The 17660-nt window shown below is 50.7% G+C and overlaps 1 protein-coding gene across 7 annotated transcripts in view; it reads right to left on the reverse strand.

Annotated features, from left to right (window-relative positions):
• The window catches only part of VWA2 (von Willebrand factor A domain containing 2), a 65902-nt gene that overhangs the window by 17769 nt on the left and 30473 nt on the right, over positions 1–17660 (reverse strand). For all 7 annotated transcript variants that reach the window (XR_014068092.1, XR_014068091.1, XR_014068093.1 and 4 more), the window contains 7 exons: positions 14013–14146; positions 13266–13398; positions 9871–9926; positions 7302–7409; positions 5759–6331; positions 1431–1982; positions 639–764 (listed from right to left, as the gene is read on the reverse strand). Coding sequence is in view for 4 of the 7 variants with exons in the window: in XM_081538055.1 (XP_081394181.1) it covers positions 639–764; positions 1431–1982; positions 5759–6331; positions 7302–7409; positions 9871–9926; positions 13266–13398; positions 14013–14146 (1682 nt within the window). In the remaining 3 variants the exon portion in view is untranslated. The remainder of the gene's footprint in view (positions 1–638; positions 765–1430; positions 1983–5758; positions 6332–7301; positions 7410–9870; positions 9927–13265; positions 13399–14012; positions 14147–17660) is intronic.

Genomic DNA, 17660 nt, shown 5'->3' on the forward strand with positions numbered 1-17660 from the left:
AGTTGTGTCTGACTCTGCGACCCCATGGACTGCAGCACACCAGGCTTCCCTGTCCATCACCAACTCACTGAGCTTACTCACAGTCACGTCCATCGAGTCAGTGATGCCATCCAAGCATCTCATCCTGTCGTCACCTTCTCCTCCTGTCTTCAATCTTTCCCAGCATCGGGGTCTTTTCCAATGAGTCAGTTCTTTGCATCAGATGGCCAAAGTATTGGTGCTTCAGCATCAGTCCTTCCAATGAATATTTAGGACTGATCTCCTTTAGGATGGACTGGTTGGATCTTCTTGCAGTCCAAGGGACTCTCAAGAGCCTTCTCCAATGCCACAGTTCAAAAGCATCAATTCTTCAGTGCTCAGCACCATCTACTACATGCTGTGCTTACTGGTTGTGTCTCCCTCACTAGACTAGAACCCTCAGGAGGGCAGAGATTCTCAGTGTCTTGTTTCCTGCTCTGTTTCTCTCACCCAGTGTGACACCTGGGATGTAGGGGGCACCCACTAAATGTTTCATGTATGAATGAACAAATGACGGACTTCTTCCATCGATGCCCTAGAACCTCCTTTGGCTACAGTCCTGGGGAACAGGACTGAGACCACCCCCACAGCCCCTACATGGGAGCTGATGCCACACTCACGGTTCTCGCAGTGGGGGCCCTCCCAGCCACCCTGGCACTTGCAGCGGTAGCTCCCATTGTGCAGGACACAGGTGCCCTCGTTCATGCATGGGCTGGGCTTGCAGAGGTTAACTGGCCGCTTGGCTTCTGCAAGGGAGGACGGGAGGACGTGTCAGCAGACCCAGCCTGGGTCAGCCCTGCGGACCCTACCCTCACCCAGGACAAAGGTGAGGCCACCAGAGCAGGGTCTTACATGTCATAGTGGCTCTGTGGACCCTTGAGCCACAGGTGAGCACATGGGTGGGCCCCATACTACATGGCCGATCAAAGACCCAGCCTCCATTCAGCTTGGCTGCAGGCAAACAGCCGCTTTCTTTAAGATGGGCTGAGCACACAGCAGTGCTTACTATTATTATTGTTATTACGGCCACAGGCTTTTAAAAAGGTGCAGAGAATGTTCCTCGTAAAAGGAGGTTTGGAGTCAGACTAGCCTGGCTGTGTCTGTTCCTTCCAAGGTAAGTGCCATCCTGGGGTCTTGGTGGATATCCTAACAAATCTATTCCTTTTCGGTGGGGTGTATACATTAAGTTTAGGGAGAGCTACTTGTCTAAAATTCTCTGCACCTTAAATGGGGAAAGTTGTGTGTGCCTCCTGCAGGGTTCCGTGTGACTATGGGATTTAGCACAAAGCCCGGCACGTGGAAAGGGCCGAGTAGTTGGGAGGAGCTGCTGTCCTTGTAAGGACATCCATAAAGGCTCTGGCAGAGGTCCGCCCTTCAGAGGCAACCCCGAAGTTGCAGATTCCCCCACTCACCTTGGCATATCCACTCGATGAGTGCGTCCTTGTAGTGGCTCAGGTCTGCGTAGGCTGCCACATGGATCAGGGCATCGCGGGGACCTGCAAGCCTCCGCAGTGCCTCCCTCAGGACGGGCCCCACACCCACCACCAAGACCGAGACGCCGTTGTCCCTCAGCTTCTGGGCCGGGACAGCCGCATCCTCCACCCCGCTCCCACCTGTGACCACCACCACCGCCTTGGGGACGCCAGGCCGGGCGCCCCCCTGGACCGTCATCACCTTGTCATAGATGTGCAGCAAGGCCGTGCCTGCTGAGCCCATCCCCCCCAGGTAGGGGGCCTGGCTCAGGGCCCGCAGCACCGCAGCACGGCTGAGGTGGGTGTCCAGCCTGAAGGCTGTCTGGACACGGCCGCCGTACACCACCAGGCCGATCTGTGTCACATCGGGGTTCACATCAAACTGGAGGGCGCAGCTTCTCATGAAGCTCTGCATCTGGGCGAAGTTCTCGGGCCCCACTGAGGCCGAGGCATCCAGCATGAAGACCAGGTCCAGTGACTGGGCCTGGCAGCCTGTAGAACAAGCAAAGCGGCCCTCAGGGGGTAGCCAGGGGGGTGCTGCTCCGGGGTGAGCCGAGCCCAGGTCAGCTGGTCTCCACCGCAGCATCGGCCTCCACCCTCTCCTGGAAAAAAAGCAGGACACGTGAAAGCTCAGCTGGACCATACTCCTAGCCTCCCCGCTGGCAGCGGCACGTGATAGTCCTATCCGATGGGATGTAATGGAAAGTAATGGCAATTTCCAAGGTATGTCCCCGAAAGGAAGCTGCTTGCCTTCCACTTCCCCTCTGCCCCTCTTCCTGCTGTCTGAGAAAACAGCAGCCCTAGAGTTAGCAGACAGCTGAACCAACCCGCCGGCCCAGGCTGCTCAGCTCTGAACTGTGATGAGAGAGGAATAAACAACTACTGCGTGTGAGCCGTGGGGCTCTGGGGCTCAATCTATGCTTCCAGGTACCGTGCACTGCATGATGGTGGTGGTTTAAGTCGCTTAAGTCGTGCCCGATTCTTGCGACCCCATGGACTGTCGCCCACCAGGAGTAAAGTATGCAGTAAGAGGATCTGACTTATTGGTTTTTAAAAACCACTCTAGCATAAGAAGAGTCCGAGAAACAAAGCCAAGAGGAGTCTAAGAAGACAGGAAGACTAAACGTAAAATATATCCTGGATGGGATCCTTGGAACAGAAAAAAGACATTAGGTAACAACTAAGGAAGTTGGAATAAAGTGCAGACTGTAATAAATAATGATGAACTATGGACAGAGGTTTGTATCGTTGTACAGGAGGCAGTGACCAAAACCATCCCCAAGGAAAAGAAATGCAAGAAGGCAAAATGGTTGTCTGAGGAGGCTTTACAAATAGCTGAGAAAAGAAGAGAAACAAAACGCGAAAGAGAAAGATATACCCAACTGAATGCAGAGTTCCAGAGAAGAGCGAAGAGAGATAAGAAGGCCTTCTTAAGTGAACATGCAAAGAAATAAACAATAGACTGGGAAAGACTAGAGACCTTTTCAAGAATATTTGAGATACCAAGGGAACATTTCATGCAAAAATGGGCACAATAAAGGACAGAAATGGCAAGGAGCTAACAGAAGCAAAGAGATTAACAAGAGGTGGCAAGAATACACAGAAAAACTATACCAAAAAGGTCTTAATGACCTGGATAACCACAATGGTGTGGGCACTCACCTAGAGTCAGATATCCTGGTGTGTGAGGTAAAGTGGGCGTTAGGAAGCATTACTACCAATAAAGCTAGTGGAAGTGATGGAATTCCAGCTGAGCTATTTCACATCCTAAAAGATGATGCTGTTAAAGTACTGCACTCAGTATAGCAGCAAATTTGGAAAACTCAGTGGCCACAGGACTGGAAAAGGTCAGTTTTCATTCCAATCCCAAACAAAGGCAATGCAAAGAATGTTCAAGCTACTGTACAACTGCACTCATTTTGCATGCTAGCAAGGTAATAGTCAAAATCCTTCAGGCTAGTCTTCAGCAGTACATGAACCGAAAACTTCCAGATATACAAGCTGGGTTTAGAAAAGGCAGAGGAACCAGAGATCAAATTGCCAACATTTGCTGGATCATAGAGAAAGCTAGGGAATTCCAGAAAAACATCTGCTTCATTGACTACACTAAAGCCTTTGACTATGTGGATCACAACAAACTGTGGAAAATTCTTAAAGGGATGGGAATACCAGACCACTCTACCTGCCTGCCGAGAAACCTGTATGCAGGTCAAGAAGCAACAGTTAGAACCAGAGATGGAACAACTGACTGGTTCCAAATTGGGAAAGGAGTACATCAAAGCTATATATTGTCACCCTGTTTATTTAACCTATATGCTACTTGAGTACATCATGGGAAATGCCAAGCTGGATGAATCACAAACTGGAATTTCTGGGAGAAACAGCAACAACCTCATATATTCTGATTCCACTCTAATGGCAGAAAGCAAAGAGAAACTAAAGAGCCTCTTGATGAAGGTGAAAGAGGAGAGTGAAAAAGCTAGCTTAAAACTCAACAATCAAAAAACTAAGATCATGGCACTCAGCCCCATCACTTCATGGCAAATAGAAGGGGAAAAGTGGAAACAGTGACAGATTTTATTTTCTTGGGCTCTAGCAGACAAGTGACTGCAGCCATGAAATTAAAAGACACTTGCTCCTTGGAAGGAAAGCTATGACAAACCCAGACATCATATTAAAAAGCAGAGATATCACTTTGCCGACAAAGGTCCAGATAGTCAAAGCTACAGTTTTTCCAGTAGTCATGTACAGATGTGTGAGCTGGACCATAAAGAAGGCTGAGCACCAAAGAATTGATGCTTTTGAATTATAGTGCTGGAGAAGACTCTTGATAGTCCCTTGGACAGCAAGGTGATCAAATCAATCAATCCTAAAGAAAATCAGTCCTGAATAGTCATTGGAAGGACTGATGAAGTTCCAATACTTTGGCCACCTGATGGCAAGAGCTAACTCATTAGAAAAGACATGGATGCTGGGAAAGATTGAAGGCAGGAGGAGAAGGGGGCGACAGAGGATGAGATGGTTGGATGGCATCACTGACTCAATGGACATGAGACTGAGCAAACTCCAGGAGATGGTGAAGGATAGGGAAGCCTGGCGTGCTACAGTCCATGAGGTTGCAAAGGGTCGGACACAACTGAGCGACTGAACAACAACATCAATATTGATTCATCAATTGTGATAACTCTACCTGGTTAACATCTTACAAGAGGGACACTTGGTGTGGAACACAGGTGAACTCTACCATTGTCACAGTTTTTCTGTGAATCTAAAACTATTTTTTAAAAATTCCTCTGGCTGCCAAGGGAAGATAAGACTGGAGGGGCACAGTGGAGGTGGGCAGACAGAGCCCTGTCCTTCCCCAGCAGGAGGGAATGTCTCACCATTGGTGAGAGTGACACCTGGGGCTGAGGAGCTGAAGTTGACACACAGCATCTTTAGAGGAGAAGTCCAGAGCCCTGTGGAGGCTGTGTTTCACCTACTCCTGTCTCTGACCAGGGGCCAGGCCCCCACCCCTGATGGGGAGGTCTATTCCCAAGCTGTGTTCTCCAGGGCACCCTCTAGTGGCGGGTCATGGAAATCAACATGGGTCATAGAATAGAATGATGTCAGAACACATCTCAGGCAGAAATGACAAGTAGCATTTCATGAAAGGCTTGGCTTGTTCTACATGTTTATGCCTGTGCATGCACATGTGTGTACTGGGAATGCATTTCTTTCTTGCCAAAAAGAAACTGGGAAGCTGCAGTTCTAGAGTTACACTTAGTAGATTCAGAGCTCCTTATTAACTATATTATTATTAATTGTTAAACAGCAATACCTACAATTCTGAGTGCACACTCTGAGCTTACTCTGTACTAGTGTGCATCTTGCTTGCCTTACGTAATCCTCATAAAATCCCCTCAGGAGGTGCTATTATTTGCCAGATTGTGGTGACCAATAAAATCAGGTGGTTAGACAGCATCACAACTCAGGGGACATGAATTTGAGCAAACTCTGGGAGATGGTGGAGGACAGAGGAGCCTGGCATGCTACAGTTCACGGGGTTGCAAAGAGTCGGACATGACTTAGGGACTGAACAACAACAAAACTGAGAAGTTACTCATCACAGAGCTAGTATATAAAAAAGTGGGGCTGTGGCTCCAGCCTGCATCAGAGGCCCTGGTTAAGTCCCTACCAAAAGGTGGAAGGTTCTACCACTGGCCGGCTGGCCCCCGGGTCAGGTGAGGCCATCCCGCAGCTGGCACAGGTGCGGCGATGTTCCCTACCTGGGTGCGGCCGGCCGCACAGCTTGCCCTGCAGCTTTGGGATTTGGTCGAATAGGTCTTGTGGGCCAGTGTAGGTCAGCACGCGCTCTGGACCGCCAGTGATCACCTCCAGTTCCGCCCGCACAGCCTCGCTGCCCACGCCCAGCAGGAGCAGCTCTCGGGCCCTTGCAACAGCCGCCGGGCCAGTCACCTCGTCCTGGGAGCGGGCCTCGGTCATCAGGACCACCGCCCGTCGGGGCCGGTCCAGGCCTGTCCCGGGGGTACTCCCGAAGCTGCGCTCCGCCGCCTGCCACAGGGCCCGGCCCGTCAGGGTGGCGCCACCGTCGAAGGGCAGGCCGTCGAGGCTCCGGATCAGGTCCGGCACATCCTGGTACTCGCCCACGGGCACGGCCACGGTCAGCTGCACGGCGTAGTGGGCCACACCCACGCGCGCCCAGGAGTCTCCGGTCAGCGCCACCTGCACAAACCGCTTCACGAAGGCCTTGGCCCTCTGGAAGCCCTCCGGGGTGGCGTCCGCAGAGCCAGCCAGCAGGAACAGGATGTCCACTCTGCACTCCAGGCTCAGATTCAGAGCTGCCGGGACACAGCTGCTGTCACCCTAGGGAGCACGCAGACCACCGTCCCATCTGGGATGCCCAACCCCACGTGGGGCTGAGCCACCCCCCTCCTAGGAGAGGGATGGGGCCATGACACTGAGGCTCCAAAGGCTTGTGACCTGAGCCCATCACCAAGTTAGACAGGGCTCCCCGGCTCCCACCCAGGGTGGTCTTGCTCTCTCATCTCTTTTTCAAAAGAAAAATAGAATCTATACTTTTCCTCCACTATGGTTAGTGCTTCCTGTGTTCTGTTGGAGAAATCTTTGTCTACCCCCAAATCGTGACAATAGGCTATGTTTTCTTCCAGAAGCTTCACAACTTTGCTGCCTACACTTAAATCAATGATCCATCTGGAATTGATTTTTGTATAACTTGTGAGGTAGGGGAATCAAGATATACTTTTTTCCAGGTAAGTCTCCAACTGATCCAGCATGACAGTTTTTAAAAAGTTATTATTTAACAAGTCCCATCCTCTGTGTCAAGCATTGTGCTGAGCACTTTAGGTACAGAATCTTATTGCAAACTCCCATAACCACAGGGCAGTAAAGTCAATTATAACCTTCACAGTTTTAAAATCAAGAGGAGTTGAGGCTTCTCATTCCTCTTCTGGAAGAGGGGTGAAGGGATACTGCCCAGAACCGTGAACCTGATGGGCTGCCTCTAGCCTACAGCTGGGCTCCCTGATGCCCACAGATCAAGCGGTGGCCATTCTAAAGCTAAGAAGCTAGGGGCTGTGTCCTACCCAGACCTCCACCACTGGAGTTATACCCTGGAGCCCTCAGGGTATCATCTGAGACATCAGCTCAGTGGTGTACTTGAAATGCAGGTGGCACTAACTCCTGGGCCAATTCCTACCTAGTGGCTAATAGGGTGGCAGACGAAGAGCAGGAGCCTGCACTCCACTGCTCCCCAATAACTGGAGTCTGGGAAGCCCCGGGCACACGTACCGCAGTTGGCTTCCCCTCCGAAGGCTGGTGGGCAGAGACAGTGGTACCTGTCCGGTCCTTCTAGAACACATGTGCCTCCATTCTGGCAGGGGTGTGAGTCACAGGGGCCTACCAGAGAGATGCCTGTTAACAGCCTGGCACATCTGCCCAGAGATGGAAGGGCTTTGGCCACCCTGCCCCACCAGGGCCCGGCCCCTTCCTTTCCCAGGATGCACTAGGAAATTGGTCTCAACATCTGTAGCAAAGACGGGAAGGGCAGCCAGCGAGGGGTTAGGGTGTGGTAAGTAACAGCTACTCAGCGGTGAGCTCACTTAAGGCTCTGTCTGAAGTACAGGCTCACTATGGATGTGCCAGTGGGATCTGGCTCTGATACTGGGAGCACATGTTACAGACTGAATTATGTCTCCCCCTCCCCATTCATATGTTGCTGCTGTTCAGTTGCTAAGTTGTGTCTGATTCTTGCAAGCCTATGAACTGCAGCATGCCAGGCTTCCCTGTTCCTCACTATCTCCCAGAGTTTGTTCAAACTCATGTCTGTTGAGTCAGCAATGCCATCCAACCATCTCATCCTCTGTCGCCTCCTCCTCCTCCTGCCCTCAATCTTTTCCAGCATCAGGGTCTTTTCCAATGAGTCCGCTCTTAGTATCATGTGGCCAAAGTATTGGAGCTTCAGCTGAAGATGGTGAAGGATGGTGAAGTTGAAGATTTTTTAAAACTATGAAGTTTTAAAACTTTAAAACTATGGAGATTTATTCATTCAGTCCTTCCAGTGAATATTCATATGTAGGAGTCCAAACTCCCAGTACCTTAAAAATGTTAATGTATTACTTAGTAGTCACATGATTGTAATTAAAGTGTATACTTTTGAAAGGTAGGAATTGAGAGTAACTTTGGGCACCCAGGCCCGCGGTTCTATCAGCAGGAGTTTCATGGAAACAACTGGGGGTTCATTAACAGTGCCAACAGTGGCCTTTAAATGAGCAGCTATTACGGGGTCAGATACTGTGAAATTAAAAGACTCTTGCTCCTTGGAAGAAAAGTTATGACCAACCTAGACAGCATATTAAAAAGCAGAGACATTACTACCAAAGGTCCATCTAGTCAAAGCTATGGTTTTTCCAGTAGTCATGTATGGACGTGAGAGTTGGTGTATAAAGAAAGCTGAGTGCCGAAGAATTGATGCTTTTGAACTGTGGTGTTGGAGAAGACTCTTGAGAGTCCCTTGGACTGCAAGGTGATCCAACCAGTCCATCCTAAAGGAGATCAGTCCTGGGTGTTCACTGGAAGGACTGATGTTGAAGCTGAAACTCCAATCCTTTGGCCACCTGATGCGGAGAGCTGACTCATTTGAAAAGACCCTGATGCTGGGAAAGATTGAAGGCAGGAGAAGGGGACAACAGAGGATGAGATGTTAGATGGCATCACCGATGCAAATGGACATGAGTTTGAGTAAACTCTGGGAGTTGGTGATGGACAGGGAAGCCTGGCGTGCTGCAGTCCATGGGGTTGCAAAGAGTCGGACACAACTGGGTGACTGAACTGAACGGAGCAGAGGGTTACACGTGCATGATCTCATTTCACTGATACAACCAAATGAAGCAAGTATTGTGAACCCCCATGTCACAGATAGGAAGCTGAAACTCAACAAACAGAAGTCACATGCTGACGGTTAGCTACTTGGAAAGCGGCAGAGCTGGGACTCAAACCCAAGTTATTCTGGTTTCAAAACCGTAAGTCCCTGACCTTTTATTTCTGAGTGGAAACAACCAGGCTTTCAGTTCCTGCCAGCTGTCAGAAGCCAGCCACTTCGGAACTTTAAAACAAGATGCCCAGCGGATCACCTAACCCCAGGTAGGAAGTACCCTCCTGCCTGCACACAAGCCTCTGGCTCTTCAGGGGCCGGGCACCTGACCTCATTAGGAACAGCAAATCCACCCAAGCACTGATGCCAAGACAACCAACTTCCATGCCCCTGCATCCGTGAGATGCTGTAGACCCTGGAGTGATGAGTAGGGAGGGCCCACTGGGGAGCCAGGCCGAATGATCTTAATGGGGTTGATAAATCCTCCTGTTTGCTGGGGACTCTGTAACTGATGAAGCACTTGGCTGGACATCATCTACTGAATCTTCCCTAGGAGTCCATGTATGGTACCCTCTACCATCCAGAGCAGGAAGATGAGGAGTCCAGACATGGGGCAAACATTGCCCTCATTTTACAGAGGAAGAAAGTAAGGCTCAGGTATCTTGCTCTGAGTTTGGTGCTAGATATGAGGTTTTCTGTTTGCAAAGCTAGGGGTCAGTGCATGCCCCGTTCTGCCTCATGTCAATGCAGAGTCCCAGTTAAGGAAGTAATTCCAAAGCTTCACTCCATTCTCAGTGAAAAGATACCACTGAATGAGGGAAGCATTGAGTATCACAGGAGCATGTTGCTCTGCCTCTGAAATGCCCGTGCCTCTGCCCTGGAGCCAGGTCCAATCCTACTCACCGCCCAGGAGTACAAATGCCCCTTTGGGAGCCAGCCTCGTCCCAGGGCCAGAAAGAACAGGAGAATCAAAGAGGCAGACTGTACCTGGGCAGGTGGTCCTGTAGCAGGTAGTGGGATGGGTGAAGAACATTCTCTTCCAGCTACAACCCAAGAAATCAAATGGTACAGATCAGAGGTTTAACAGGAAAGATTATTTAAAATACTAAGAGCTGACATAAGATGCCAATGCAGAAGTAACTCAAGAAACCTGTTGGTTTTTTGTTTTTCCTGATTCCACCCCAACTTTTGTCTGCACATGGAGTAGGAAATGTTTCAAACTACTCAGACAATTAAAAAAAAAAAGATAATGTAAGCTGGCTAGCTTGTCAGAAGTTAGAGATGTCTGTGTTCTATACTCTCAGATACCTGAACAGCTTTCTTGGGGACAGCACAATGAGTGGGGGGCAGGAAGTACTGGGATTAGGCAACTGGATTCCAGCTGTGTGACCCCAGGCAAGTTACTTTCCTTCTCTGATCCTCAGTCCCCTCTTCTCTGTAGTAACCTATTGGGTAGTTTTCAACTGTGTTCCTTGGAGTCTCGGTAGAGAGGGAACGAGACTGTTCACGGCTCCCCCAATGCCACAGCCCTGCCCCCAACCCAAATGTGCTTTTTCTGGTCTGCAGGACAAGTGTCCATACAAGCCTCTACTGTAGTTCAGGAGGATGTGCAAACCGCTGGCTGGTCTCAGCGACCCCTGAGGTCTGTTTGGTTGCCAACCTTCTGTGACAACACAAGGGCCGCCATTCCTGTGCTGGCTTCCATGCTCCATCTGTCCCCATCGTTACATCAAGTCCTCAGCTACTTGAAGAGACAGTAACCTCTTTCAGATGGAGAAGAGGGCTCAGAGGGCTGAATTAAGGGGCCCAAAGTCACACGGTTATCAAAACACAGCAGAGCTGGGATCTGAACTCCATCTTGGACTCCAAAGCCCATGCATTTTGCCCTTTGGGCCTCCCCCATCCTTCTCCTGAGTCTGCGGGGTCACACGCCAGCCAAGGCAAGAGGGGGTCCTTGTCCCTCGGGTAGGAAGCCCTCCCCTTGCCTGGCAGTAGCCCCACAATGGCCTCATCTCTAAGGAGATTCTCTTGGGGCCTTGGCAATAAAGTTCCCTAAAACTTTCCCAAGAAGGCTTCTCTCAATGAGATCCCACCCCAGTGTTGCCCAGCTGAGGGGCAGCTAATGGGGCTCATCGCTAGGGCAGGAGCTTTCCCGAGGCAAAACATCCACTTGGGATAAAAGCCAAGTCAATTCTGAACTCAAGGGGTTGCTGAAGTCAAACCTCTGCCAAGCCACCAGCTCATTAAAGAGAACTCTTCTTCCCTTCTGTGTCTACTCCCCGTGACAACCTCATAAAACCACACATCCAAGCCCAGAAAGCTCCACGGGCCCTGTCCTGCCTACCCAGCCCAGCACTGGGAGCCCGTGCTACTGAGCAGACACTGTCTACAGGCCTTTGCCTGGACCTGTCCTCAGCTTGCCGCCCCACCCCACTACCTGCCACCTCCCTCCACTCTGGACTCAGATGCCACATTCTCTGCCTTCCCTGCCTACTATAATTAAAAGTACCACCCTACCCCAACAACCTATTTACCCCACTCTGTCTCCCCCGACCCCTGCATTCTTTCCCCAGTAGGCACTTGGCATCACCTAAGAGTTCCTCTAGCTATTTACTTTGTTCACTGCTGCCTCTTGCTTACAGGGGCAGATCTGTTTCTGAGATGCTCAGGCAGATTCCCCAGGACCTGGGGCAGTGCTAAGAGCTCAGGAGAGCCTCTGTGAAGATTTCTTGAATGAAGGGATTGATGAAAAGCCTACTATATGCATTATTCTAGAAGCCCTGATGTATTAACTCCTGCATGCTCCAGACAAATCCTCTGGGGCAGGTCCTATTCTCACTCCCTTCCTGAACGTGGGAACAGACAGCAGAGTTTCCCAGCTCATTAATTGTGGTGTCCCCAGAGTCCGAGCATAAAGCCGTGAAGTGTGGGTAGAGTTACCCACCAGCCTCTCCCGGGCCTCCCAACTCTGGATGCCTCAGCCCCACTGCGACCTGGTTCCGACACCATTCAAGATTATTGAGGGACTTTCCTGGTGGTCCAGCAGTTGGGAATCTGCCTGCCAATGCAGGAGACACAGGTTCGATCCCCAGTCCGGGAAGATTCCACATGCCGCAGGGCAACTAAGGCCGGGTGCCACAGCTACTGAGCCCACGAGCAGCAACTACTGAAGCTCATGCACCCTAGAGCCCATGCTCTGCAACAAGAGAAGCCACCACAATGAGAAATCCACACAAGGCAACTAGAGTAGCTCCCAGTTGCCACAACAGAGAAAGCTCACACACAGCAACAAGGACCCAGGCAGCCATAAATAAATAAAATAAAACTATATATATATATATAAAGACTGTTTAAGCAGCCCCTTCTCCATGATGTGCAAGAAGGAAACGGGCCCCATTCCAGCACTTGGGAGGCTCTCTCTGGACCAAGAGCACTGGGGGCAGTGACTGTGTCTGCCTCCTTGTCACACACCGTCTGGCTCAGAAGAGTACTTAAACATGTTCATCAGAGAACAAAGAACTACCTCCATTCAGTTGAAAGCTCAGGTTCAGAAGAGAGCCTCTAATGGCCTCTGACAGGGCCCCAGGCCCCACTTCCTCTGATCCATGTGGGGGGCACGGCCCTTCTCTGCCAGGGTGGCGTCTAGACTCAGCATCGGCCCAACATGGCCCTTGTAGCTTCTTGGCTGTTCCATCTCTTTGCCATGTACACGCTCTGATCTCATTGCATAGGCCAGGCCAAGCAGCAAGATGCAGCTGGTTCGAACACTACTCTGGCTCTCTAGAAAGGAGGGGTGGCCCGGATCATCAATTGCTAACCAGGGGCCACACTGGAGGTGATCCAGATAAAGTGCCAAGGGACGGTCTGGGGAGTCTGCAGGGAAGTGGCCGACAGCTGGGCAGCAGGTGCTCTCGAATGCCTGAGCTCCTGTCCTGAAGAATCCAGCTTCCCCCATTGCAGCTACAACTGGAGTTCATGCAAGGATCTTATTTAAGCCTCTTGCTTTGCTCAGTCCCCATAAAAGTGGAAACTGGTGCTCAGAGGAACCAAGTTACCAGACCACGATCCCATGTCCAGACCACTGCCCTGTTGGACCGGTTTTTGGCTGACCCGCCAGCCTTCCAGAATGGCTGTGACCTGCCCTGCTCACTCACACTGGGTGCCTGGCTGGTGGGTCTACAAGACTCTGACACCGAGTACCTGCGCCCCTGCCTGTGTCCCTGAAACTCTGTCCCTGCCTCCCTCCCCAGACTCCTCTGATCCCCGTCACAGGCTCCATGCCCAAGGCCCCAGAGAGCGAGTCTCCCTGCAGCCCGTGAGCCCCTGGCCAACCCTGCCCAGGCCGAGCCCTCAGGCTCTGACCCTAGACCATGAGGACAAACCTGGAGAAGGGACAGAGGGCAGCCAGCACAGCATCAGTGCCCCGAGATCCTCTCCAGCACGGGGCGAGGCCAGCAGGCTCCCTGACTGTCTCCAGCGTCTTGCGCTCACAGGGGTGAGGCTGGACCTTGCAGTCTGTGTCCACCATGCATGCCCAAGACAGGGAAGACAGAGTTAAGCCTCATTTCCCGTGGTCCCACTAACCCCTGCCCTCACTCCCTCTTGGCAGAGCACACAGCGGAGGGCCAGCCAGGCTCCGAGCATCCCCTCTGTACAGGCCCCACCCCCATAGCTCTTCTATCCTGTGCACACGTGTACCTTCTATACTACATACATCATTCCAGCTCCCAGATGAACCCTGACAAAGCTGACTATGCATGCAGGGATCTCACCCCCAGATGAAGCCTGCCTGTGCTGACAGCAGGGGGAGCTGGCTCCTTCCTCCTCCCAAGCAGTGGACAGGCACAGGGCCCCCCCATCCCACATCTGGGCCCCAAGCCCCGAGCCTCTCAATCCCTCAAAGACCATCTCAGGATTCCCAGCCGAAACCCCCACAGGGCCTGACACGGGGAGGCTGAACAAAGCCTAGTGTCCTAGGGCCAAAGCTGCTAGGTCCTGTCCCTCTTCCCCCGCTTCCCTGGGGAGCCTCCTGTGTCCTGACTTCCGGCCTTGGGGAACCCTCCCCACCCTTGCATCCCACTTCCATATCGGCAAGGCCACTCCTTTCCAGCTGGGAGGCCCTTACTCACCTGGAGAAGCGGTGCTGCAGATGGCGGAGCTGCTGAGGGTGCTGAAGAGGCCGTTGGCAGCGTCATCCACCTGCTCGGCCATCAGCACGTGCTGCTCCCTTGGCTCGCTGGCCAGCGAGTGCAGCTCCTCCCACCTGAGTCCCGGCCCCAGCAGAGAAGTCACAATGGCTTGTCGCCCTGCACTCACCCACCTACCTCCTGCCCACCCATCTCCTAGACCCTGGGCTCTGTATGGACAGCACCACCACCTACTGAGGCAGGAGCCACCTAGCTGCAACCTCATCCATCTAGGATGCAGGGAAGGTCGAGGTGTGAACCACAGAAAGACTGAGGATGCTGAGCTGTGGGTAGTAATGTGTGCATGCTCCGGCAACCCACCAATTTCCTCAGAGGAGAGCCTCCCACTCGAACTGTCAGCTCTTATTTGAGATTCAGTCCTAACAGATCAAGTCATCTGGTTTTATAACTTACAGCTGATGAGAAAAATTTAACCAGAAAGGAAATGAAGGAAAGTGGTTCGTGGTTCTAGGTGATGCCAAGAGAAGCACACACAGGAACAACTAGTAATAGAAAAAAAAAATCCTGATGATTATAAACCATGGCCATAAGAACTCAGAGGCCAGCAATGTGAGGCCATGAGAGGTAGGAACTGGCATAGTTCAACAACCAGAGGGCACTGTTAGTGCCCAGAACAGAAATGATGTGTGGGATGATGACCTTAGTGCATGAAGAAGGGTTAAAGGATGTTGGAAAAAACCTGTTTCTAAGAAGACAAGGCAGTCAGCAACATATTTAGAATCTTGCTCATCAAAAAATTTATCAAAATAGACCAAGGCTTGGCAATACAGCAAAACCTTCATGGATCTCTAAATCGCCTCATGTAAAACTCCGATTCTCCTCTGAAGGCACAGAAACCAACCATCTCATCCAGTACCTAGGACAGCGCCTGGCACGAAGGAGGGGCTTCTTAGTTCCAGACTCACAGTAGCTTTGAGTGGGCAGCTCTGCCAGGCCCCACCCTTAGCTCTCCCAGCGCCCAAAGAGACCTTCTTAAAAGCTCCCTGGGCAACCCAGATACTCAGCCAGAGTTGAGAATCCTCAGAGAATGGGCTTAAAATACACTAAAGGCAGGTGGGGAGGGAAGAGTTTGAGTGGCATCAGTCTTTAATCTCACTACAGTGGTTCTCAGACTTTGGTGGTATCAGAATCACCGAGGACCAGAAAGAGCAGAGACTGAGGCTCCTTGTCCCAGAGTTTTGGATTCAATGAGGTGTGGCCCAAGTGCATGGGTTTCTAACAAGCTCTAGATGATGCTGACGCTGCTGGTCCAAGGAACACACCTGGGAGAACCACTGGTCACCAGTGCACCAGCCTTCTACTAGGAGTGGGAGAAGGGGTTAGGCGGGCCTGGGAGCCCAGCAGGCTTCCTCAGAGGCTTCCTGTGTCTGCAAAACTCGGGCTTTCAAATCTGAGTGATACCCCCTCTCCTGAGTAACTGGCTTCTTAATTTCTCTACACCAAGAATGCTCAAAGTATGGTCTATGGGCCAGCGCAGGTCCCTAAACTTCTCACCCTGATTCAGAATCTCATAAGCATAGGTACCAGGCATTTATAAACTAATTGTATGGCAACTTGACAGAGCCATTTTTATGTCTGTTGGGTCAATTAATAAGAATCTGAGCTTCTATTTTGTCTTTGTTTTTATTTCATCTTTCTGGTAATTCATTTTTATTGTAATTTTTTTTTAAAGCTTCAGGGCATAATAAATTAAGGAAAAAAAAAAACAACTGGACCTTCACCACATATAGTTTGAGAAGCGCTCCTCCAGCTAGCAGCTGGAGAAGAAAGCCCCAGAATGGGCCAGTATTTCCACCTTGTGGGGAGTTCCATCCTCAGTGACAGACCTTGGGCAACTATTATGCGTTAAGACACTCTATTGGGCAGGAGAGTGGGCAGGGAGCCATAAAGTAACACCCCTTCTCCTCTCTCAAGGGGTTTATATTCCTTATATCTGAAAACACAAAAAGAGCCAGCCATAAGGCAGCTTGTGTTTACTACCAACTTACAATAACAACAACAATGGTGGCGGCGGCAGCACAGCACAATCAGGACAGCCCCACGGTACCTGCAACCTCAGGCTCCAATCTCCCCCTTTCTGACCTGCACTTGCTGGTCCTCGGAGGTCCTCGCACTCGACACTCAGCTCCAGGTGATCTTACTTAGGCTTTAAACACTATCTTCAGTTTCCATCTCGATGCCTGTCCCTTCTCCTACGTGCCCGACTCTTACATCCAACTCTCCACTCAGCCTCTCTACGGAGTCAGCCAATATGAATCTAAGACCTGCCCTGTCTGAAACAGAATTCAAGTTCCTTTCCCAGCCTTTCACATGTCAGTAAGTAGCACCACCATTCACGCTGGGGCTCAAGCCAAAATCTTCTATTCTTCTCTCATACACCCACATCCAACACACCAGTCACTCCACTGCTGTGCCTTCCAAACACACCCTAGATCCAGCCATCCCTCTGCAGATCACAGCTGCTGCCCTATGACAAACCACCATTAAATGGCATGTGAACTTGCCCCACCGTCTCCTAGATTTCCCACTCCCCCTATCATTGCCTCTCCCTCAGTCCCATCAGTCTATTCTCTTCCTGGCAGTCGTGTGATCTCCTAAAAATGTAAGCCAGTTCATGTAATTCTCCTGCTCAAAAGCCTCCACAGACTTCCCACACTACTCATTACAAACTTCAGTCTCCACAATAACCCACAAAGTCTCTAGCCCAGATTCCTGCCCACCTCTTCTACCTTATTTCTTGTAATTCACCCCTTGCTGATTGGTCTCCAGCTGCTCTATGGCTGTCTTGCTGTTTCTATAAGACACTCAGCTAGCTGCCGCCTCAGGGCCTTTGCACTTGCCATCTGCCTGCCTTGCCTGCTCTTTTTTGTTACTTGGAAGGCTTGTTCCTCACTTAAGTTTCTGCCCAAAAATCAACTCCTTGAGGGAGCCTTGCCAGACTCCCCCTATCTAAAATAGCTCTACCAAAAAAAAACAAAAGCTCTACCATCTTGGGAATTCCCTGACAGTCCAGTGGTTAGGACTCAGCGCTCTCACTGCTGGTTCAATCCCTGGTTGGGAAACTAAAATCCCAATAGCTGCATGGCACGCCCTCCCCGCAAAAAAAAACAGTATCCTCTCTACTCCCATCATTCTGTAACCTCTTACCTACTTTATTTTTCTTCTCTGCATTTTATTTCCACCTGAAATTGTTACTTATTTATTCACTCACTTGTTTGTTATTTAGTTCCTTTCCTAGAATGAGTTCCATGAAGGCAAGGACTTTGTATAATATTATTGTCTCTGTATCCTGAGAACCTAGAATAGTGTCTGGCGTGAGGAAGACAACCTGTATTTATTGAGAGAATAAGAAAAGTACAGTGGGCCTTCCAGATGCCTAGGTTCCACACCCACAAATTCAACTAACTGTGGCTCTTGTGCTATATTTATGATCTATGGATATGGGAGGGCTAAATAAAGGACTTGAACATCCGTGAACTGTGGTGTCCTGGGGTAGGGAGTTGGTTCTGGAATGACAGTGCTAAAATTAACAGAGATGTCTGTGTACAGGCACAGTGCCAGGACCAGAGT

Source organism: Giraffa tippelskirchi, chromosome 2 (assembly GCF_054371585.1).
Source record: "Giraffa tippelskirchi isolate mGirTip1 chromosome 2, T2T-mGirTip1v1.2.pri, whole genome shotgun sequence".
Taxonomy (NCBI): Eukaryota; Metazoa; Chordata; class Mammalia; order Artiodactyla; family Giraffidae; genus Giraffa; species Giraffa tippelskirchi.